Here is a 24926-nt window from a genome sequence, read left to right as displayed (position 1 = left end):
TCTCTTCCACCACGTAGGTCCCAGGGATAGATTTCAGGTGGTCAGGGAGGAGACAAGAACCTCTACTCACCAAGCCATCCCGCCAGCCCTCTAGTCAGTTTTCAAATATGGTCTCATTTAATCTCTGTTATGCACACAATACACCATTTGAAGCAAGCAATCTGGCTCTGGAGTATAGGACCTCTCCACTCCATGTCACATTGAGAGGTCCTTCCTGACCTGGGCCTAACTGGCCACACAGCCTCTTGTGCTGCCAGCCCCCACTTTGTGTGTGTGTGTGTGTGTGTGTGTGTGTGTGTGTGTGTGGTTTTTTTGAGATAGGGTTTCTCTGAGTAACACAGTCCTGACTGTCCTAACATCTGCTCTGTAGACCAGACTGGTCTTGAACTCAGAGGTCCACCTGCCTCTGCTGGGATTAAAGGCATGTGCCACCACACCTGGCCTTGCCAGTCCCTACTTTTAACTTCACCACACCACCTCCCCAAACTCACCAGACTCTTCTCCCTCTAGGCTTGGCTTGCTGCTACCCACCCTAATTCAACTGATGTTCTGAAGAACAGCACCCTGTTATGAAGTAATGTGGCTCATGTCCACTTGGTCTCAGGTCTAGCATGGACAGTACAGGCCCAGGAAGCCTTCCCAGGCACACTGCCACCTGAGCAGATCCCTGTCTATGCATTCACAGCAAGCTGTACTTCTTCTCCCTGACGTAACTGGCTAGCTCAGCTGTCTGCATTATCTACCATGTGATGGCTGGACCAGCAGGTGCACCATCACTCGCTGAGTAAATGAATGCCTAGAGGATTGTGTTGCTTCCCCCAGAGCCCTTGACAGGCAGGTGGATTAAAAATAAAAATCACTACAGAAAATGGAACTGAGCAAGAACCAGCCTCACCCATCCACCGCAAAGTGCTTCAGCTATCTGGCAAGAAGGGTGTTTGGGCCTGCAGCAAATTACCAGCCTGGCAGGTCCCAGTCCCAAGAACACTCCCCAAAGCATCTGGAGTATGAAAAGTGGCACATCAGAGACTACCTAGTGAGTTTTCCCTCTGATTAGTGCCATGAAAGGAAGTGACCCAGCCAACATGCCACCTCTGTTCCAGCAGTCACCCCACCCCAGATGCAGCAACATTCCTCCCTTATATGGGCACATGGGCATGACCTTTGCAAAGCCTCATAGGAGGAAGCTGGCTCTCAGGCACACGGCCTCATTGAACAAGCGTCTGCAGGCTGACTAGCTCTAACTGTTTGCCTGGGTGAAGCCTCCTCCCCCTAACCAGAACAATCCCAAACACAGCTCCAGCACTCGCCTCTTTCCTTCTATGTGATCAACAAACAAGGGCCTGAGAGTCTCACTAAAAGACACAGCAAACAGCTGTGAAAGGACACCTTCCCGAAACACCTGCCTGTCCACGACATCACGTGAGACAATGACTCAGGGCACAGAGGGCAGTGGGCTCTGGGAAGGCAGCAGCCTGGCCACCACCTCTGCATACCTAGGCTCAGGGAAGGCAGAGCAGAGCTACTAATAAATAAACAGGTCGTATTTTGCAATCATTTCAGCCTCAATTCAGAGTCAAACCTGACGATTCAGGGTACCCAGGGAACATTCCTTCCTTAAGCCCCATGCACAGGGCAGGGCACGGAGAGGTTAACAAAACTGGACATGGTCCTTTTCTTTAATGGGGGCTTGCCCGTGTGAGACAATGAGCAGGCTGGAGAGACAGTCTACCTGAACTGAGGTGCACCCCTACACCACTGGACCTGAGCTAGGGGTGCACTCCTGCACCACTGGACCCGAACTAGGGGTGCAGCCCTGCACCACTGGGTCTGCTAGGTTCTGCAGGTAAACCTGAAGATTCTTAGTCTCACATGAATCCCTCTTTCACACACAAGGAAACCAAGGACAGAGAAGACTCAGGACCTGAGTCTCCACAAACAAGCTCCAGACCTGTAGCTGGGCACCCTTTAGAGGGAGCCTGATATATAGTGGCTGGAACTGCCCGCACAGAGAAGGGCACAGGGAAGCAGCCCTCCGCTGACAGAGGCTCTGCTCAAATTAGTAACTGGAGAAAAGACGCAGTGACATGAGTTTCCTACTTGTACTTCTATTGCCAATCTAAAAATATCAACTAGGGCACCCTGTCCGGAATAATCAACACACAACAGTGTTTGGTGCTATGGCAGCCAGACAGGCCAAATAAAACACATGGGTTGTGGCATGAGAGACACCTGGGTAAAGCTAGCTCAGTCACTCTAAAGTGTCAACGCTCAAACCTTAATCTACTTGCCTTTTGGTTTTTCTGTTTGGTGGGTTTAGTAGACAAGGTTTCACAAAGCTAAAGCTGACCTCAAACTCACCAGCAGCTAAGACCTTAAACTCTCACTCCTCCCACTGAGGTCTTCCAGATTATAGGCACGCACCATACACCTATGCATGTGCTGGAGATGCCAGCCAGGCTCTACCAACAGAGCAATCACCACACCACACCTCCCACCTGCTTGCCTTTTTGATCGGGATAAGATTCACCTTGGGAGTGCGTGGTGGCACATGCTTTTAGTCCTAGCACTTGAGAGGCAGAGACAGGTGGATTTCTGAGTTTAAGGCCAACCTAGTCTACAGAGTTCCAAGACAGCCAGGGCTAGAGAAACTGTCACCAAAACAAACAAACAAACTCCTTCAAATGAAACGTGTAATTCCGAACTCAATAGTTCATACCTAATGTTCCTGACACTCATGATCCATAGGAATCCAAGCGGAGCACAGGTAAGGGCAATGATACATTTGGGCTTAAGTTTCCCTAAAGTAGGCCTGTTTGGAACCCCCAAATCCTGCTACTCAAATTTCTCACAGAGCCTGGCTGAGCAGGGGCCCAGCTCACCTTCAAGGAAGCTGGCACTCTCTTGGATGTAGGCCCCCAGCTGCTCAAAAATGCCATTGATCTTTTTCTTGGCAGTAACGAAGTGCTTGAGCGGGGAAGCATTCACCTCAGCCATGTGTCGCTTATCCTTCTTGACCGTGACAATGGAGTTGCATCGAGAGAAGAGCAGGGACATCTCGCTGAAAGAGAGCCAAGACTGTATGAGTATAATGTTAGGCCATGCTGTTGGGGAGCAGGGGTGGGAGGAGAACTGAGACCACCAAGAATATGGATGCTCTGTACTCACTCAAGGGAAGCAAGGTCCCAACATCTTAAAGAGGATGGGAATTCTCAGTTCACTTGGGCCCATGTCCGTCACACTGTGTAGGTTCACAAATGCCTGGTTGCAGAGCCCTGAGTTCAGGCTTGACTCTGGCAATCCCTGCCTTGCCTGTTCAACACTGACTAGTACCTCAGAGAGAGGGGAGGGATCTTGGGGTCACACAATCTCACATACAGGAATCCTCAGAAGGAGAAGTGGTAGGAACTGGACCTATCTCCTCAACACCATCAATCTAAAAGTGCATCAGACAGTGAGAGCAAAGTGCAATCAAGGTCAGGGTCAGCCACCCCTTCCATGGCCACTTTGTGGTCCAGGAACAGTGGTCCTCACTCCTAGCGTGGTTTGTTAGTCTGCTTGCTTTTGAAGTAGAGACAAAGACCAGTGAACCTCAAGAGGGAAAAATCTACTTCTAAGACTAAAAAAACAAAAGAAAAAGGCATGTCCTGGGGCAGGCATGGAAGCACAGGCCTGTGGCTCCAGCGGTTGGGAGTTTAAGGCCAAGTATGACCACACACTGAGTTTCAGGTCAGCTGGCCTACAGGAGACCCTGTCTCAATAAACAAGCAATGACAACAAAAGACTATCACTTTCTCCTTTGGTTGTATATTTACAGAAGCCTATCTGGAAAAGAAAGGTAAAAGCCTACACTGTCGTGTGCCAGCACCGGGCATTCTGTTCTCTGCTAGTCTAGCTTGTCTTTTCTCGGTTCCACAGAAGCCATGGTACTGCACAACAAAGTCCTATTGGGTTTTGGTCAAAAAAAAAACAAAAAAACCCAAAAACATATACTAGTGTCTCCAGGTGTGGCTGGCCCCCAAGTGGAATCCTGGAAGGTCCTACTTGAAGAGTTCCAACCGTGGAGAGAACTATGTCCCCAGCAGAGTCCACAGATCCCGGGGCATGAAAAGAAAAAGGCCCTCTCAGGCTGAGGGGACCATGTGCAGCTCTGTGGGTCTAGTCCCCATCATTCTGGGCATGGTCATCTACCCGTGGTGCCTGCCACCAAGCCTCCACCCCATCAGCACTTGCTCATGAGTGAGTACACAAGATAACCCAACAATGGGTCCAAAGCTGCAACACGAGGTCCTGAGCAGGAAGAGCAGCCAGAAAAAGCACAAAAGTCTAAATGCTAAAACTGGGTCTTTGAAAAAGGCCACCCTGATGGCTGGCAACAACAACAACAACAAAAAAAAACAGGTACAGAGATGGGGACGAACCTATGCTGCCCAATCAACAAACCACTGGGCATGTTACAGATTCTGTAAGACGCAGGGGAAGTGAGCACACTGTTGTTTCCCCCTTTCCCCTTCTTCCTTCACGTGGTAGGGTGTGTATGGTGTGTGGTGATGGTGTCTGTATGTATGGTGTGTGGTAGGGGTGTGTGTATGGTGTATGGTGTGTGATGGTGGTGGTCTGTGTGTATTGTATGTGGTGTGTGTGTGTATGGCGTGTGGTGGTGTCTGTGTGTATGGTGTGTGGTGGGGTGGGGTGTGTATGGTGTGTGTGGGGGTGTGTGTATGGTGTGTGGTGGGGGTGGGATGTGTATGGTGTGTGTGGGGGTGTGTGTATGGTGTGTGGTGGTGTCTGTGTGTATGGTGTGTGGTGGGGTGGGGTGTGTATGGTGTGTGGTGGTGGTGGGGTGTGTATGGTGTGTGGTGGTGGTGGGGTGTGTATGGTGTGTGGTGGTGGTGGGGTGTGTATGGTGTGTGGTGGTAGTGGTGGGGAGATAGGGTCTCATGGAGATCTTGAACTTCTCATCTTTCTGTTCTCTCTCAAGTACTACAATTATGGGCATGTACCACCACACCCAGCTTCTGAGACATTCTTTCTCAACTAGAAAAGACAACAAAGCTCAGAGAATGGGCACTGGAAATAAAATAATTCAACAATGCAAAGGAAGAGTGCCCTGAAGTCGGGTGGGGTGGGCAAAAGGAGAGCAAGGAAGGGAAGAGTGTAGGATGGGGTGAGGTTGCCCATGACAGAGATTCTGAAATCCACAACATAAAAGGCCCTGTGTTCTTCCTGCATAGATCCAAGCCAGTCATTTCTCTCTGGGTCCCTGGTTTCTTCACATCCCACAATAAGATATGGTGTAAGTTGTAAGACGACTAAAGATGATGGCACAAGCAACCTGTCCAGCACAGTCGGGGCTAAAGGTAGTATGTCTACAGCCAGATCACAAGACTCGCCCCATGGCCACCAGCAATCCAGCCTAGGATGCTGGGAGCAAAGCGGGTGAGTAACCCTACCAGCACATCCTGTACTCCCCCACCCGCTACCATGGAAATGGAGTAAACAGGTCAGCTGGAAGAGATAAGTAGTGCCCAGCCCACGAGTGACTTGCTTGAAGGAAGAAAGTTGTTTGATAACAGCTGGGCTTTTAGAAGTGGGTGCTTTCAAGATGCTGGTCATTGTCTTTAAGCTCAAAGAATATAAACCAAGAGCTGTTAGTGTTCAGTAAATGCAAGACTCAAGGGCATGCACACTAGTAAAGCCAAAGGCTGGGTGTTCAGCTGGCCAGGAGCTGCTCTGACCTCACACCTGCAGCTATGCACTGTAGTCCTGCAGAAACCTACCGCAGCTGGAGCCAAGCTCGAATTTCTCTGGCTCTGCTAATTTCCATGTGGAGTGTCTGCATCTGACCTTGCTTTCTCTAGAAACCACTCTCTCCTATTCATTTGCATACTCTTACTTTCCTCCTAGACATAACTCTAAGTCACCCACACGCAGAGGACACAACCTTACTAGATTTTCAGTTTGAATTGTTCTTACAATCATGCTGTGTCTCTACCTAGGTGCTGAGCTTCTACAAAGCCAGTCTTTGACAGCATAGCACCCTCCCCATTTCCACCTCCCTCATCCACAACTGTGAGAGGCACAGGCTGCATTAGTAACAGCACTGAGGGAAACAAGCTAAAACCTTCCATCCCTAAACAGCCAAATCCACTTTTTCCTGAAAAGCAGTTTCTAGCTAAGTTTGGAGCTCTGCCCATCAAGAGAGACAAATGAATTATTTCCGATTCTGAAATTTAATCCAAAGAGCAGACTGCACATATCCATGTGCTCAAAAGGACTAAATTTGTGAAATAAACACACAAAGCCCCCAAAGAACCCTGATTATCTGGGGCTCTGCCTTCAGTGAGGTGGTGGGAGGAGGCTGAGTTCCTGTCTCTCTTCTGGAAAGTCCTGATAGGCCTCACCTTATCACAGGGTTCGCTGTAGGCATGTGGGGCTTGTCCCCAACGTACAACTGAGCCAGAGGGTCCAGTTCCAACATAAGTTACACTAAATATGCTAAATGGCACACTCTGAGCTTTTGTGACAACCTCAAAGTGCTTCCAGTTTTGGAGTACTTAAAGCAGCATTTCCCAAAGAGTGATCCCTAGAACTCTAGTTGTACCCATGGTCCATGCAAAAAAAAGTTCCACATGGACATCAATGTGTAAAACACTATCCAGTCAAACCATTTCTGTGCACATGAATGTGGCAAAGACCTGGGAAGGAAGGCAGACTTCAATATAGTGTCACTGCAATTAATTGGCATCAAGCAATTTAAGCAATTTATTCAACGAAGACACTGTTTGTTTGTTTTCTCTGTGTAACAGGCCTGGCTGTCCTGGAACTCACTTTGTAGTTGCAGACCAGGCTGGCCTTGAACTCACTAAGATCCACCTGCCCCCCCCCCTGCCTCCAGAGGGCTGGGATTAAGGGTGTGCGCAGCCACCCAGCAAAACAAAGACAGAGGTATTCCTAGCACGTGGGAGGTGGAGGCAGGAGAAATCACACCAGTTCAACACTGGCGTGAAGAGACAAAAGTTCTTGCTGCCACACCTAACAACCTAAATCCAATCCTCTGAGCCTACACGGTAGGAAGAACAAATTCCCACAAGTTGTTCTCTGACCTCCACATGTGCACTGGGATGCACAAGCACACAAAATAAATAAATCTGGAAAAAAGAAAAAAACAACTTAAGGTCATCCTCAGTTAATCAGGGTATGCAAGGTAGTCTGTTCACTTGAGCCTGCCTTTCTCAAAAGAAAGGAGGGGGTGGGGCAAGAAGAAACTTCTAACAGGCTTTAAAATTCGAAGGCTCACACTTCAGGGAAAGGCTCATTCTGACAGACTTCTCCTACCCCAGAAGTTGCAAGAGCACAGTAATAACATACTAACTTAAGATCAGAAACAAACCCGATTCTAAACAGAAGTCAGTATTAGCACTTGAAGGCCATCAGAAGCTTTGCCTCGACCCAGGCTATTAGTGGAGGAGTATTAGGTGTTCGCACAGAAGCAGCAAAATTCAGTGCAAGGTGTGTGGATCCCAGGTGTGGTCCTGAATCCACATCACCTCCTTACCCAGTTTTATGTGCAGCAACTCCTAGTAGAGAAAATAAAATGGTCCAGAGATGGTCTGCTGGCACAACACAGGAGAAGCTGAGAAATTGAAACAAAAGAGTACCCAGGGTAAAAAAGACAGAGCAGACTCCCAGAGCCATGATTAGGAGCCAGCCTCTGCCAAGCAGAGACAGAGAAGAGCCAGCACCAGGACAGACAAACAAGGGAAAGAGACTAATTCTTCAGGGACCTCAGGAGAGATAGGTCCTGGCCATGTTTTGAACTGTCAACTAGTGAAATCCCATGGAAGCAGAAAGGAGAAACAGTAGTTTCTTCCAACAGAAGTCGGAAGCCACCAACTCTGTGCTCCAGGATTCCACCCAAGAGACCTGCCACCCGAGAGCCAGGGGAACACACTCTTTTGCTCTCAATCCAGATCCACAGTGCCCAGAACCACAGCCTACACTTACTTTTTAGCTGGTAAGAGACCTTTACAGGGTGGACATCGTGGACATGGCTGGAGTCAAGAAGATGAAAAGAACTTGAGGTCTCCTCTGTGTTGATTCAGGTCCAGGTTGGCTACTGATGGTGTTGACTCCACCTGTCCCAGCTTTTGGAAAGGAAAAAAGAGAGGTCAATAGGCAACCGGGAAGGAAAAAAAACCCCACCTGATGTGCAAAACACATCTGATCAGGAGTCAAAGCCAAACTAACTCATCCCTGAGGGAAGCTTACTCACTGAGGTACTTCAGAAGCAGGTGAGGAAGTGTGGAGGGGAAGGGGGAAGATGACGGCAAGAGACACAAAGCACAGGCATGCACAAACACAGTCCTAGCACGTGCTAGTGCTAATGCACAAACACATTCTTAGCCGTGCTAGTGCGAGGTGCCAATGAAGTCCCCGCAAAGGCACATCCAGAGGAGGGTGGAGGGAGGAGGGAGCTAAACCAGGACAAGGCCTGGCCTTGAGGACTGCAAAACTGTGGAAGGGGAGAGGAAAGGAGGAGGAGACCCGACTAAAAGCCAGTGTACCCCAGCTGCTGTAAAGTAACCCCTTCCATCCTCAAGTCTATGGAATAAACTTGGGCTTAGAGTACTGGGAAGATGTATACAATCAAAGAGTGGTCAAGCTAGAGACCAAGATACACTAACTGTGACTTCAAAGCTTGTTTTCCAACACAAGAAAAGAAGGGGACCATCAAGAGTCCTTTTCTGGAAGGAGGGAGAGAAGATTGGAAACAGGGTAGGGAGTATTACAAGAGATGGAGACCGGCAGCTTTGCCTTTCTACATCCACACAGCTATCTTTTTCAGTATTCTCTGAGGCCTTCAGTGTGCTAGGTGCTAGGGTCAGGGACGGATAAGAATAGCTCCAATCCTCGAGGGTCTTAACGGGGCAATGAGAAGTCATACAAGTAAAAGGACCTCCACCATAAATGGCGTAGGCAGTGAACTGGGTCCTAGAAAAAAAAATGCTCGCAAAAAGAAAACAGAAAAGTATTGGATGAAAACTGGAAAAGGAATGTGACCACAGGGCTGGGAAGACCAGGGTGCCGGGAGCTTCGAGGAGCCCACCTCCCAGCCCTGGGTCCTGCGGCCCGCCCCCTCCTCAGAGCCGAGGAGGGCTCGACGGCGAGGCCGCAGCAGGGGAACGCCCGTGTGACCCGAGCCTGAGTCTGAGCCCAAGCCCGAGTCCCAGGGCCCCAGCGTCCTAAACTGGGCCGCTCAGGACTCTCCCGGCGGGGGACCTGCCGTTCCACCACCCCGGCGCGCTCGCCCTCTCACCTTCACCTTCCCGGCCTCGCGGCGGCCATCACACCCACGACGTCACTAGCCGGTGCCACACCGAGAGAAGAGGAAGGGGAGGGGGCTGCGCTCGTCACTCGCTCCGACGCAGCCCAGATGAGCCGATGGCCTAGGAGCTCAGTCACTCCATCCCTACCACTCCTATGCGACAGCGTTCAGAGACTCCGAGCTTCAAAAGGAGCCTCCGCGTGCCTGGTAACCGTCCCGCGTCCTATGCAGATGACGTAATTTTGGGTGGGGCTCCCCATGCATCATGGGAATTGTAGTTCGGATCAACGCCGGGCGGGGCGGGGTAGGGCGGAGCCTCGAACTGTCAAGCGTGAGGGTGGGGGTAGCGGGGACGACGACGACGACGACGACGACAAGGGTGTGTATTAGAGGTTTGTGTGTGTTGTCATTCGTTGCTCCAGAACTTGACCCTGCCAGCTTTGAAATCCAGACTTGCATTTCACAATCTGAGAGAAGCGTCTTCAAAGGGAACAGACCGTTAGGGTGAAGTAATTGTCCTTCAGTCGCCTTTGAGGCAGTCAAAACAGCAGCCACCGCGCAGGCACCTACTAGGCGCGGGTCACTGAGCTGGGTATCTAATATACATTTTTTAAATTTTCACAGTAGTTCCTTGACACTCAGGGCATGATTATCCATCCTCACTGGGCCAGTATTTTGTGCTAGGAACTAGAATACAGCAGACGACTGCAAGCTGGAAGGGCTCCAAGCCTGGGTTTTGTAACATCACCTACAAGTGCTACCAAGGCCCTGAAACGCAGCTACTGCAAACTGAGGGATGCCACGATGCTAAATATGAAAAAAAAATGCAAGCTACCTCATATTTTTATATTGATAACATGGTAAAGCTTTGGAGAAACTGGACTAAATGAAATACATTATTCTAATTAAATTCACTTCTCTTTTTACTTCTAGAAGTACAGCTGATAGTGGAGGTCACAAAATGACTCCGTGGGGTAAAGTTGGCTGCTACCTTCACACAAGCACCACACATGATAATTAAGTATGGCCAGAGCCTAGAGAGATAGCTCTTACAGAGGGCCAGACTCTCATGTCAGCTCACAACCATCTGTGACTACAATTCAGGGATCCAATGTCCTCTTTTGTCCTCCATGGGCAACAGGCACATGTGTGACATACTTTCATACAGTTTCCTGCAGGCAGGAACTCATACACATTAACTAAAATTGACAAACAAAATCTTTAAAAGCGTGTAAGACGGCTAATTGAATATTTTGAATTACCCAAGTGGCCTGTACTCGCAGTGGGTACTTTACTTGTTTGTTTTGAAGCAGGGTTCCCACTCTGTGGTCCTAACTAGCCTTGATTGGATGACCGTCCTGCTCCACTTCCCTAGGGCTAAGGCTGTAGTCATTCACCACCACACCTAGCTCTCATGGTATGTTTTCTACAGATTGGCACTGCCCTACAGCCAGGGTAGTCATGCCACAAACAGCTTTAGAGGTAAGTCAGCACTGCAGTTATGAGTCTCCAGAGAGGTGAGTCAGGGGAAGCTATAAGTCACTGCCCACAGGGCAGCCTCCTGTCTGTGAAGTCTGAATCTGGACTAGACAGTCACACACAGTCCTTGCCTTAGGGCACAGTGCACACTGAGGTCCCAGCTGTGCTGAGTTGTCTCCTGTGGAGGGCCGCAACCACATTCTCCATTGCTTCAAGGGACAAAGGTAGAGATTGACCTCTGTGACCTCAAGGTGTGGTGGTACACGCCTTTAGTCCTGATGCCTGGGAGGCAGAGGCAGATTGACCTCTGTGACCTCAAGGTGTGGTAGTACACGCCTTTGGTCCCAATGCCTGGGAGGCAGAGACAGGCAGATCTCTGTGAGTTCAAGGTGTTGTAGCACACGCCTTTAATCCCAGCACATGTGCTTGGTAACTTACTACTGCTGCGTCCCTGCCTACTTCTGAGGCATCATCTGGGATAATGGGCAGCGGACCAATCCAAGAGTGACACGTCAGAAGCGAGGACTGTTTCCTTTATAAGGGCTGGGTTCCCCTCATTCTGGGTCTCCGCCATGTAAGTTTATGCTCTCCCTCTCAAGTCGCATTAAAGCTTTGCTGCAGAAGGATCCTAAGTGCCCCGCGTCGTTCTTGCTAGCGAGACGGTAGCGCGGGACAGTCTCCCACACCGTCCCCAGCCTCCCTAGGGAATTCTCTGAGCACAGAGCTGTGAACTCCATTTCCTTTCCTTTTGGCAGAATCTTAACTGGACAGAGGCCAGAAAGACCTCGCCTAATATCTCTCCTGTCCTGTAATCCCCCTGCAAGCATTGGCCTAGGCCCTAATCCCATCCTAGACCACAGAAAGAACTTTTGAGCCCATTCCCAGGCTTCTAATTTTCACCTGAGCTTCTCTGAACCAGAACTCCAAGCCATGAGGCCTTCCTTCAGCCCCTCAAAGTTCTTCCAGTACTGCTGCCTGCTACCAGATAGGGGTTCGGGGAGAGCTGGTGCTCGGGGAGAGCTGGGGCTCAACTGTAGGAAGCCTTTCTTATGTCATTTTTTACTATTTTGATTTTTTCCATGGCGCATGTGAATTACATTTGTGACCAGAAAAATGGTCACTGTTAGTTAAAAACAGCCCTAGAAAGGACATGGTGATTCATGTCTGTTATCCCAGCACTCCAGATGCCGAGGTAAGATTATACGTATTGGGAAGCTCCGCCCAGCCCCATTCCTCCTATTTCAGACCCTGCCCCTTATACTTTGAGTCTGTCTGTGGGAGTCAGATTGTGAACTTGACCCAAGCTAGAATCACCTGAGCAGAGGAAATCTCAGGTGAGAAAGTACCTAAGACTGGTCAGTAGGACCAGTAAGCAGCACTCCTCCGTAGCCTCTGCCTTAATCCTTGCCTCCAGGCTCCTGCCCTGACTTCCTTCAGTGATGGAGTGTGACTTGAAAATTACAAGCTGAAACAAACCCTTTCCGCTCCAAGCTGCCTTTCACAACTGTTTTTATTACAGCAACAGAAACGTAAGACACTGTGCATGGCCTTCACTTGTTGCAAACCTCATTCTGAGAAAGTTCCATTCGTGGCATTTGGGGGTATGGCTGCTGGGGACTCATCAGGATTAGATGAGATCATGAGGGTGCATGGCCTGAGTGGAAGGGAAATCCGAAGTAGCCTCACCCTCTGTCTGGTCGTGTGATGTTCCACCAGGGCTCAACTCGCTGAAGTGCAGAACATGTAAACTTCTGCACTTTGGTTTAGTTACTGTTTTGTTACTGTTCGTTTGTTTGTTTTGTTTGAGATGGGGTCTCTATGTAGCCCAGGCTAGCTTGAAACTTTCCATCCTCCTACCTCTGCCTCCCAGTGCTGGGATTCTATATGTGCACCATTATACCCAATGTGAGATTTGCGGGGAGGGAAGTTGGAGACAGGGTTTCTCTGTGTAACAGTCCTGGCTGTCCTGAAACTTGCTTTGTAGACCAGGCTAACTTCGAACTCATGGAGGTCCACCTGCCTCTGCCTCCAGAGTGCTGAGATTAAAGGCATGCACCACCATCACCCGGCTAGACGTTAGATCTTATTAGCAAATGCCCTAAAGCCAGACCAGTGTGCCCAGGGTGTGGTTGGGGCCGCCCAAAGTTCTGTTCTTGATTTCATAATCACAGCTGCAGAAGGGCTGGCAAAAACCACAGTGGCACTGACAGGTAATGCAGCCCTTGACAATGAGACAGTATGTGCCAGCCAGTACCCAGTTCCTAGTAGAAACTTTCAGAATACATAGATGCACCCTGGAGGCCACGCGGCACTGGGTTTGGGGAACAGGAGTCACACGGTCTGCTAGAAGCCCGACCCACTGCCAGGGGCTCTTCCAACCCTCCCTGCAGATGTCTGCCAGTCACATTCACACTGGCCCACCCCACACATCGCTCATACAATGGTTTCAACAACATTTAATAGAACTCTCATCTCTGTCCCTGTCTCCAGAGGCATCAGGACAGGGTGACCTGGTACAGTGTGGACATATCACGCCTCTCCCGCAAGCACGGTCAGTAGAGAACCACGTTGTGGCACAGATGTCTTTCCTGTCCCTCTGGGAGGATTTCTGAGTCACAGTCTCAAAAGAGACAACTGTTGGCTCTGCTGATCCAAACCTGGAAGGGAGGGCTTCAACGGTCTTAGGTCCAGGGGTAGAGTTGGGGGTAGGTATTCCCAGATCTTGGTGGTACTGAAACCTGAAACAGAATCCTAGCGGGTAGATCTTGCAGAGGTATTCTGGGCACAGCTTTTGACTCAATAGTTTCTCAGGCAGCTCCAGCAGAAGTCTGACTCCAGAGAGTTAGAGGAAGGAGGAAGGCTGGGAACTCCAGGAAGATGAACATTACCACCGTCTCCTGGGACTGGTGGGAGCACCATGGGCAGCCCCAGTCTTGGAGGGGCGCCCCATCTCTGGTCTGCGCCCGATCTTTCTGACTGGCAGCTTCAAGAGCAATAGGAATTCAGGAATCGGAGATTGGACTGGGCTCCTTGGGACCCAGAGGTCCCGAGGGCTGCTGGGCAGTGGTTGTCAATGAAGAGAAAGGTCTAACAGAAGCAGGTCCTGGTCAGTTAAGGATCAACAAAGGACACAGCAATATAGCGAGTGCCCTTGGTGGTGGGAAGCCCTTCGTGGTAGTGTGTGAGCCGCCCAGGGTGCATGAGGGCCCAGCCCTTCCTTGGGGCTCTCACAGAGCAGTTGTAGCGCAGAAATCGGCAGCCTCCACCCTGAAAGAGAGAAAGCATCAGTGAGTTGTTTCTGCATTCTCAACCCGTTTCCCCATAGCTCCCTGTCCTCTCTTCTATCCCAGCCAAGGAGCCTGCCAGCACGGTCTGGGATGCCTTGTGGAGTGACAGTCATCAGCTGTCTGAGAAAGGCACTAGAAGCAGAGGCCGACCTCGGAGTCTGGCCACCCTGGGCAAAGGTCACCTCCTTTCTTCACCCTTTACCAAGCTTATGATTCCCCTAAGCGTCAAGATCCGCTTCTATAGAGAGCTGACAGGAATAAATAAAAGTATACACAGAGAGTTTGGTTTAGCCAGATGTGGTAGGGCCTGGAATCCCAGCGCTCAAAAGATGGAGGCGGCAGAATCAGGAATTCAGGGCCTGCCTTAGCCAATCGGGGATACGTGAGACCTTGTCTAAAATAAAAACCAAACATAACATGTACATACATGCATTCATACATATAGTTTAGTACTGCTTGGGGGTATGGCTTAGCAGGAGAGCACTTGCCTAGGATACAAGACCCCCTGGGTGCCTTTGGCTCATGGCCAAATTGCTCATTCCTAGAACTACAGATGCCTTGTAGCCCTTGACTGTCCTGGGTAATCCTGGCCTCTAGTCATATCAGACATCAGTAACAACCTCAGGGTCTGACACTTCACAATGTCTTCAGGCACTGCTAATGCTCCCCAGGGGTCAAAACCGCCCCTCATTGAGAACTCACGGCTCAGGGCTATATTGCTTCACTGTTAACTTGTTTGGTTTGTCTTTTTAGAAGCCGAGGTCTCTCTATATAGGCCTGGCTGTCCTGGAGCTCACTGTATAGACCAGGTTGTATAGTCTGCCTCCCAAGTGCTGCTACGCCACACATAACGTCCCACTGGCCAGTGTTTGAAAACCAGTGTGACAGAGCAAACTGATGCAGAGGTTCTGTGAGGCCCTGACCTTGCAAACTCCATTTTAAAGAAGGGGCTTCATCTTGAGCCACATAATGAGCTGGGAGGGGGGAGGGGGAGAGCAGATCTCAGCTCCAGAAATGCACTGTGAAAGTAGAAATCTGAACAGATGCCCTAAAAATGGCCAATTAAGAAGATAGGGAGCAGGGCCATAAAATTTAATGAGGTCCAGATGTTCCTAGGGGGCATCCTGTCCTTGAAGACATCTTGTCAATTATTAATGGACCTTTTTTAGGGTTTTCGCACCCCAAAACTGGCCAATGGGTTCAGAAACTACCTTATCCGATGTACTCCTCTGGTGCGGGAGAATTATCTGTATTCTGTCAATCATATTTTAATAAAACGCTGATTGGCCAGGCAGGCAGTATAGGCGGGAAAGCCAGACAGGAAGTAGGGGTGGAGCAAAGAGACTGGGAGTATTCTGAAAACAGAAGCTCTCTCTCAGCTACTCCTGCACAGACCACCGAAGAGGCAACATGTAAGCTGTCACACTGAGAAAGGTACTGAGCCCATGTGGCTAACATAGATCAGAATAATGGGTTAAGATAATTTATAAGAGTTAACAAGAAGCCTGACCTAATGAGCCAATCAGCTTTATAACTTATAGAGATCTCTGTGTGGTTGATTTTCCTTGGGGTATGCCAGCTCTGGGGTACCGGGCGGGACGGAAACCCCAACAAGCTGGCCCTCATGTTACATATGGCGCCCAGACGTGGATAGGTGAGTCCACGGAAGGCCTGGGAGAGTTTGGGAAAGAGTAGAGTGGGGTATGTTTTCTTGGTGGCAGCAGTTTTTCGGTTCTGCTCTGCTTGCTAGAGGCGGGCAAGTGCTCTCATCTAGGAGAGGCTTCTTGACTCAGCCTTGGCTGCAAAACCTTGCAGCTCATTGGGAGGTCCTGCCACGAAACACTTGGATGCTGTTGGTGGAGAGCTGAGCGCATGCTTTTCGGTCGTAGCAGGAAAAAAGCCGTGCTGTTTTGAAGTGCCGGCTTTCTGGGCTGTCCTGCCAGGGCAAACTCTGACTCTTTCAGGCAGGCAGTCCAACTGAGTGTGGTCTGTGAGCAGGATGATGCTGCTTGCTTGCTAGCAAAAACCTTGAAACGCCATAGAGTTGTGGCAGTGAACACAGCTCTGGCTGGTATCTCAGCCAGGGGGCTGAAAGCTAAGAAATGGGATGGATCTAGCTGTCAAAGCCATGGCTCTCCGTATTGCTTAGTAAATTAAAGGCTCATGTAGTCAGAAAAAGAGAGATACAGTAAAGAGAGATTCAAAGAGGAAGAAAACCTCTAAATGGTTTACAATGTGTATATGCAGGCTAAAAGTTAAAGTTCTTAAAGTTAAAAGGAAAGAAAGAGAGTAGTTGGGTGTGGTGGTACACACCTTTAATCCCAATGCCTGGGAGGCAGAGACAGATCTCTGTGAGTTCAAGGTGTGGTAGCATACACCTTTAATCCCAGCACTGGGGAGGCAGAGACAGGAGGATCTCTGTGAGTTCAAAGACAGCCTGGTCTACAGTGTTATTCCAGGACAAAGATATACAAAGATCCTGTCTCAAAAAGTAAAAGTAAAAATAAAAGAAATAGAGGTTAAAATAAAGCCACATAAAGATGGAAAATGCACAGAGTATCTTCATACTGTATGCTATTATGCTCTCTTTAAATTGTTTGATTGCTGAGGAAGGAGCAACAACTGCTAAAAGACTATTGTTTATAAATACTGCTGAACTAACCCAAGGTAGGTATTTTGAAAATACTTTGGCTTCAAAACTGAAGTCAAAAGGTATGTTACTTTGGAGAAGAGATTTTGCTTTTGTTTCCACAGAAAACGAGAGACTCTGGATTTATTCAGAGTTAAGAATAATCACCTTTGACCAAGGGAGGCCACCTGAAAAATCTCCGATAGGAACAGATGGCCCAGATGACAGAGTTCTACATCCAAAACTGATCCAAGACTACTGCCTGAGATGATCGAGACTCACAGGATACTCCAGTCATGACTTGATTATAACTCTAAATTTTCTTTAGGTCCCCTTAAGACTATCAGCGCCCCCAACCAGCAGGAAGTAGCCTGAAATACTACGCCCACATTCCCAACAAATGGATTATGGGTATTTTCCTTTGTTTAAAAAAAAAAAGAGGGAAATGGTGCGGGAGAATTATCTGTATTCTGTCAATCATATTTTAATAAAACGCTGATTGGCCAGGCAGGCAGTATAGGCGGGAAAGCCAGACAGGAAGTAGGGGTGGAGCAAAGAGACTGGGAGTATTCTGAAAACAGAAGCTCTCTCTCAGCTACTCCTGCACAGACCACCGAAGAGGCAACATGTAAGCTGTCACACTGAGAAAGGTACTGAGCCCATGTGGCTAACATAGATCAGAATAATGGGTTAAGATAATTTATAAGAGTTAACAAGAAGCCTGACCTAATGAGCCAATCAGCTTTATAACTTATAGAGATCTCTGTGTGGTTGATTTTCCTTGGGGTATGCCAGCTCTGGGGTACCGGGCGGGACGGAAACCCCAACAAGCTGGCCCTCATGTTACACTCCTCACCCAATCCCGAGACAACAGGACTCCAACCCCACTGATTACAGCATTTCCCCTTTAAAAGTTTGCCCCTTCCCTGGGTTCGGGCTGCACTTTCCTCACCCACTGCATTGGCATGGTGGAGGTGGAGTACACACTTGAGTATGAATATGAATATTATTAAAAACCTTCATGTGCTTTGCATCAGAAATCCAGCTCCGTGAATTCATTTGGGGACCAGAAACTTGGGCATAACAGTTCCTCCATCTTAAATTCTCACTGAGGTCATTCCAGGTTTAACTAGGATGTGATCCCCTTGGAGAATCCCATGGAAAATTACTCAACTCTCAAACTGCTTAGTGTGTGAAGTTTCCTGTAGCTGCCACGAGAGATGGCAGGATGCGGCTTCTGAAGCCTTAAAACAAACAAAAAACAACCAAGTTCTCATACTGGGCATGGTGTCATATGGAAGACAGAGACAGGAGGATCTCTGAGTTTAAGGCCAGAATGGTCTACAGAGTTAGTTCCAGGACAGCCAGGACTACACAGGGAAACTCTGTCTTGGGAAAAAAACAAAACAAAACAAAAAAATAAACAAACAAACAAAAAAAAACAGGTGGCTGGAGAGATGGTTCAGTGGTTAAGAGCATTGCCTGCTCTTCCAAAGGTCCTGAGTTCAATTCTCAGCAACCACATGGTGGTGCTCAGCCATCTGTAATGAGGTCTGGTGCCCTCTTCTGGCCTGCAGGCATACATCCAGACAGAATATTGTATACATAATAAATAAATAAGTAGATTTTTTAAAATATTTATTTATTTATTATGTATACAATATTTTGTCTGTGTGTCTGTCTGCAGGCCAGAAGAGGGCATCAGATATCAGTTCAGATGGTTGTGAGCCACCATGTGGTTGCTGGGAATTGAACTCAGGACCCTTGGAAGAGCAGGCAATGCTCTTAACCTCTGAGCCATCTCTCCAGCCCCCAAATAAGTAGATTTTAAAAGAAAAGAAAAAAAAAAACAAATCAAACCAAACCAAAACACAGCCATGTTCTGGACACTCAGAGCTACTACAACACTGTGTAGTCCCAGTCAGCTGAAATAAAGACTCCCAGTTAGCTACAAACTGTCTGATTGGTCACCTCTGGTGAGCTCCCTGTAATGACAGCTGTTTTGGTTTTGAAGACAAGAGTTTCATGTAGCCCAGGTTGACCTCAAATTTGCTTTGTAGCTGAGAACACCCTTGAATTTCGATCCTGCTGCCTCCATCTCCTAAGTGCTGAGACAACAGGTGTGACCGCCACATCTGGTTTTATGCAGTTTGGGGGTGAACCCAGAGATTTGTACATGGTAGGCAATCACTCTATGCACAGACCCACAGCTCCAGTCCCAACACAGCTGTTTTCATGGGTGCCCTTCACAGTGCCCCATCCAAAAGAACTAAAAACACGGTTGTAGCTGGGCTTGACAGTGCACACCACTCAGTAACCAGCACTGAGGAGGCAGAGTCTGCAAGTTTAAGTCCAGCCAAAGCTATGAAGTAAGACCCTCTTGCAAAACTTTTTTTTTTTAATTGCATAAGGAATGGACAGAGGCCTAAGCTAGCTCACGAACTGGCCCTATGCGGAGGCCTAACTGAGGCCCTCAGAATGGCCTTCCTTGATCTCAATGCCTTCTTGGTTTCCACAGCTTTCTTTCAGCCACAGGTTTGTGCCCCACACCAAGGTTAATAGTCCCCACACCCCCCAGAGAAGCCTTCTTCCTTCTCAAAGAGAACCCCAGACTCCTTGACCAATTTCTGTCACTCACTGAGTATTTATCGGGGTTTCTTATAAGCCCATTACCGGGGTCCCCTCTCTTGTTCTCACACCTCATATGAAAACAGAAGGAAACAGGGAAGTCAAGAAACCTGTTACAGGACACAGGGATAAGTGAGGGAGAAGGAGGGGTGCAGAACCACCCCCAGACCCTCTGGAGCTTGTGTTCCGGCCCTGCTGAGCTGTGCCTTGATCCCACTCTTCCAGGAAGCCCTCCCCACATACCTGGACCATTTTCCTCTCATCCCCTGGACTCTTTGCTCGCCTGGCCCCTCCCTCTGCCTGCCTCTGAGCCCCGAGGCCCTGGCTTACCTCATAATCTTCCCCAACCCTGTTCAGGGCTATATTGACGGTGAAGGTAGAGGCATCGTGGTGAGGCATCAAGGAAGGTTGCTCATCGGGCTTATAGCGGACAACGAAGGCTAGATCAAACTGGGCCTGTGACAGGGCAGGGGCCAGGAAAACCTGGATCAGTCAAGAGAGGCTGTGGAGGACCAGGGAGAGGCAGAACGGGTGCAGCGAGTGTCCACATAATCTGCTACGCTGTTCGCTCTCAGAACGTAGGGCTACTTAATACCAGTCCTCCAGTGCCCGCAACAGCAGCTGGCACGTAAGAGTCTCAGGAAGAATGGACGGAAAGACGGAGGGAGGGAGGGGTAGGGATGGGAAGAGAGGAAGAAAAGGAAGGCAGATGAGAACAGGAACGAATCCAATCCTGTTTTCCCTTTCTGGCCACTACAGAGATTGATGCTTCCTGAGAATAAGCCCAGCTACATGAGAGAAGGTGTGCTCTTCCAGAGGGCCCAGGTTACATTCCCAGTACCCACATACTGACTCACAACCATGAGTGATTCAGTAACTCCAGCCCAGTCCCAGGGAACCTGACAACCTCCTCTCCCTGATGTGGGAGAATTGTCTGTATTCTGTCAATCATATTTTAATAAAACGCTGATTGGCCAGGCAGGCAGTATAGGCAGGAAAACCAGACAGTAAGTAGAGGTGATACAATGAGAACAGGAGAATTCTGGGAAGCAGGGAGATTCCTCTGCCACTCCTGCGCAGACCACTGGAGAGGAAACATGTAAGCTGCCCAGCTGGAAAAGGTACTGAGCCATTATGGCTAACATAGATAATGATAATGGAGTAATGTAAGTTATAAGAACTAATAAGTAGCCTGACCTAATGGGCCAATCAGCTTTATAACTTATAGAGATCTCTGTGTGATTGATTTTCTTTGGGACTTGCCAGCTGTGGGGTACCGGGTGGGACAGATACCCCAACAAGCCGGCCCCTCATACTACATCTCCCCTCCTCAGGGCACTGCACACTGTGGTGAGCAGACACATGGGTGAGCACCACACTCATACATATAAAGTTAAAAGGAAAAGAAAAAAAAAAGAAAGAAAATTAAAAAAATGCAAGCATGCCTATATGAGGCAGGATAATTGCTTCAAATTCGAGGTCAGCCTGGGTTCTACGTAGCAAATTCTAGCCAAGCCTAGGCTATACAGAAAGACCCTACCTTGAAAGGTCAAAAAAAGAGGGGGCGTAGGGTATAGCTCAGTTGGTGGAGGGCTTGGTGACATGTATGAAGACAGACTTATAAATGATGCCACTAGAGAGACAGCAGGGGATGGAATGGGCTTGCAGCCAGCTGAACGGTTTCTCTGCTGAACTACTGGGAGGACGAAGGCAAGGTTTAAATATACAGAGAGCAGGGCTGGAGACACGGCTCAGGGGTTAAGAGCACTTGCAGAGAATCCAGGATCAGTTCCCAGCACCCACATGGTGGCTCACAGCGATCTATAACTCCAGTTCCAGAGGACCCAACACCTTCTTTTGGCCCCTTCGAGTACCCACATGCAAATACACACAGCTACATATACTTAAAAATAAATTTTAACAGCACTCGGGAGGCAGAGACAGGCGGATCTCTGAGATGGAGGCCAGCCTGGTCTACAGAGCAAGTTCCAGAACAGGCTCCAAAGCTACAGAGAAACCCTGTCTCGAAAAACCAATAATAATGATGATGATGATGATGATAATAATAATAATAATAATAACAGATTTAAAAAGCAAAAAGTTGAATAAATCTACATACAAGCAAATACAGGTGTAGAATGCTGAACCAGGTGGTGCATGTCTACAATTCAAGTTACTTGGGAAGCTGAGGCAGGAGACTCCAAAGTCCTAGCCCTGTCTGGGCTACAAAGTGAGTTCAAGGTTATCTTGAGCAAGTTAGTGGGACCTTGTCTCCAATTAAAGAGGAAAAAGGAGAACCAGAGTTTAGGCCTGGTGGTTCACATCTGTAATCCAGGCTCTTGGGATCCAAACAAGGTGATCATCTACAATTTCAAGGCCAGCCTGCTCTGCCTAGAGACCCTGTCTCAAAAGACCTATTTCGGGGCTGGAGAGATGGCTCAGTAGTTAAGAGCACCGACTGCTCTTCCAGAGTATCTGGGTTCAATTCCCAGCACCCACATGGCAGCTCACAGCTGTCTGAAGATCCAGTTTCAAGGGATCTGACACCTTCATACCAACGCACATAAAATAAAAAAAAAAATTTAAATAAACCATAAAAAATAATTTTTAAAAAAGACCTATTTCTCGATAAGAAAACAGCAACAAAAATAGAGAGTTGGTGATAAAATGACTGTCTAGCCATGTCAAGTCCCATGTTCAACCTCCAGTACCAATAAATAAATGACATAGCAAGGAGTCACAAGAGGCGGTCAGAGCCTAGGGCAGCATGCTGGACCATAGGTGCCTCTCATGGCCCTACCCAGGCTAAGGGTTCCCCCACACACCACATCCCCCTCCATACCTCACCGAATGATGTGGAGATATTACTCTTTCCTGGGAACCAAAACGTCTAGCCGCTCCCTAAGGCTGGAACTGTGCCCAGCATCCCCCATCCTGCCCACCCCCCCCCCCCGGCAGACCCACCCTGGTGTAGTAGCCAGGGTAGAGCTTCTCCGTCATGGGCGCGATGTACTCCACCAGGAACTTGTGCCACTCCCGCTCGAAGGTGATCTGGTTCATGTGGATGTCGATAGTGGGGACGTTTTCATAGCCGCCCTGGATGCGGTTGTCCTGGAAACGACCACGGAGAGTGAACCCAAGATGGCACCCGGACTCCCATGCTCAGATACCCTGGCTCTGACTCATTTCTCCCCTTGACTTTGGCACAAGATGGGTCAAAGGGGAGGGGTTGCAGATGCTACTCAAGTCCCAATCTGTTGACTTTGGGTTCATCAACAGGGAGGTCATCCTGGTTGGTCAGATCTAAGCCGTGAGCTTTTTAAAGGAGATTCCTGGGCAGACAAGTCATGGTGCCTGCTGGCCTTGGAGAGCCCAGCGGTTCCAACGTCTCCAGCTTTAGGGAACTGGCGAGCTCCAACAACACCATGAGCTGATAATGAGAAGCCAATCCAGAGATAAAGAACAGCTCCAGCAGACCCCTAGTCTGCAGGTTTGTGAGACCCCCAGCAAAGGACTGGATAAGGCACACCTGGATCCTGACCCTCGGAAACCAGGAGACAACGAATGAGTGGTTGGGGGCTTTGTCTTGGTGCTGAGAACTGAACCCAGAATCTTGCAACACTGGGGAGGTGTTCTGCTATTGAACTACACGGTGTTTTAAGTCTCTTAGAAATGGCATAGAAACTGGAGGGGGGAGACGATGTGGGAGTGTAGGTGGGGGGAACAGGATGGGGGACGGGAACCATTCACTGAAGCTCTGGGGTCCATGGACTGTGCCTGTTTTCCCAGACACCAAAATACTTAGGTTAGGCAGGTAACCAGAAGCACAGTAGGGTCAGAGATCAGTAAGAGGCACACAGTAGGGTCAGAGATTAGTCAATTGGATGCACACAGTAGGGTCAGAGATCAGTCAATTGGAGGCACACAGTAGGGTCAGAGATCAGTCAATTGGAGGCACACAGTAGGGTCAGAGATCAGTCAATTGGAAGCACGGATATAGGAACTCATGTATCTTTAAAGGTAATACCGAAAGGTCCCAAGTTCTGTAGGCCAGGGACTCCTGAGAACAAATGTTCACCACGCCACTTGCATCAGGTGTCTAATGAACTTGGACCTGGTACCCAGTGCCCTTCGTCCCTGTTGGCTCATTTCTCCCCATTTCACATGCTTGCCTGGGGCAGGAAGCTGAAGCATTACAAATAACAAGGCAGGAAATAAAAACCCTGAACCTCACTTTAAGGCAACTCAAAGCCACACAACTGGCACTGTTTGCTTGGGGACCAACACTCCAAGTTTCTAACTCATGTGTTCTTGCCTGCTTGCACCCTGAAAGTAAAGAGCCCTGGGCAGACCGGCTAGGTAACCAGAAGAAGCGCCCAGAAGGGCATCCTGGGTGAAGGCAGGCTCCCACAGCCTCGCAGGTGTCCACGGCACTACCTTGTTATCGCCCAGAGACCACTGGCCATAGTGCTCCATCTCCTCCACCAGCTCATCACAGGCCGCCTCCGTGAAGATGGGGAACCAGTAGACATCCGGACAAGGCTAGAAAGAGGGGGGACTCTATCACAGGCGTCCAGAGTGACAGCGCCTCCTCAAACTGTGGGATACCCCGTGGAGTCCTGGTCAGTCTCCCGCAGCCCACTCTGAGTGTCCCCAAGGAGTGAGGGCTCGGTGGATGCTGGTTAGACCGATCAAGGGAGATCAGACGAGACTTTCCAGACGAGGTTACAGCCACAGCTACCATCAGCATGGGAGAATGCACACCGAGGGCAGAGACTACAGACGTGAGAGGACGGAGCCCCCATCCCTCATTCTAGGCTCAGAGGCAGATTTGGGGCTGATCCCTCCTCCACTTCCTTGAGCGCCTGATCCTGCCTCCATCTCCTGAATTCTGATATCACAGGCCTAGACTACCATACCCAGCAGTTCCGTCCTTCTTGTCAAAGCGTCTACAGACCCCAGCTGCCAAGTGCTGCTGGGGAAAGAGGCCAACCCATCGCAGGCATTGCCGGCATGGCAGACCGAAAGGTGCCCCTCTTCCCTCTCCGCCCCCATTCAAGCTCCACCCCCGTGTACTCCCAGAGCAGCAAGTGTGGGATGTGAGCCCCTTACCGTCTCCACCAGCTTCCCCGCCAGAGCCTTGGTGTAATTCTCATGGATGTACTTCTCTTTCCAATCCTGTGGAAAATGGAGAATGCAACAAGGAGCGGGGGTCCCACGCCTGGCCCGAGTCAGCTGTGGTCACGTTAAGCTTAAGCATGTGACATTCCCCCGACAGTCTTCAGCCTTCAGGACCCTCAAAACCTGATTAGGTACGAACTCAAGAGAGGCAGGTGGGTTATCACTGGTGCCTGCTGGGTGTGGGCGTGAGGTCTGGATATACAGGATCTCACATTTGCACCGATATGCACATTTGTGGGTCTGGATGTGTCTGTGTACAGGCGTGTACAAATGCCCTTGTGAGTGACAAACCCCGTCATTTAGGTATACTGTCACATGCTGTCACAACTGCTAATTCCTCTGATCATTGAGGCAGCCTCAGGGGTAAGCCAAACAAGGGAAGACCAATGTTAGA

General features: G+C 49.3%; 2 protein-coding genes across 4 annotated transcripts in view; both read right to left on the bottom strand.

Annotated features, from left to right (window-relative positions):
* The window catches only part of Mfn2 (mitofusin 2), a 28409-nt gene extending 18873 nt beyond the window's left edge, over positions 1–9536 (bottom strand). The window contains exons 1-4 of one of the 3 annotated variants that reach the window (XM_048461345.3): positions 9320–9536; positions 8008–8147; positions 7559–7636; positions 2883–3061 (exon numbers count right to left, since the gene is read on the bottom strand). In XM_048461345.3, coding sequence (XP_048317302.1) covers positions 2883–3057 — 175 coding nt within the window. In that variant the 5' untranslated portion in view covers positions 3058–3061; positions 7559–7636; positions 8008–8147; positions 9320–9536. Of the gene's footprint in view, positions 1–2882; positions 3062–7558; positions 7637–8007; positions 8148–8275; positions 8413–9319 lie in introns of those variants that run through there. The other 2 variants (XM_048461336.3, XM_048461355.3) reach the window with 2 other exon arrangements.
* A 3712-nt stretch (positions 9537–13248) lies between these two features.
* Plod1 (procollagen-lysine,2-oxoglutarate 5-dioxygenase 1) overlaps positions 13249–24926 on the bottom strand; it is a 34171-nt gene continuing 22493 nt past the window's right edge. Inside the window, exons 15-19 of the mRNA XM_087906893.1 lie at positions 24464–24529; positions 23789–23893; positions 22316–22462; positions 19682–19807; positions 13249–14074 (exon numbers count right to left, since the gene is read on the bottom strand). Of these exons, the coding sequence (XP_087763019.1) occupies positions 13919–14074; positions 19682–19807; positions 22316–22462; positions 23789–23893; positions 24464–24529 (600 nt within the window). The 3' untranslated portion in view covers positions 13249–13918. The remainder of the gene's footprint in view (positions 14075–19681; positions 19808–22315; positions 22463–23788; positions 23894–24463; positions 24530–24926) is intronic.

This window comes from Myodes glareolus, chromosome 6, assembly GCF_982192425.1.
Source record: "Myodes glareolus chromosome 6, mMyoGla1.1, whole genome shotgun sequence".
NCBI lineage: Eukaryota > Metazoa > Chordata > Mammalia > Rodentia > Cricetidae > Myodes > Myodes glareolus.
The sequence above is the reverse complement of the archived record's forward strand: the minus strand, read 5'-3'. Positions and strand labels throughout refer to the sequence as shown.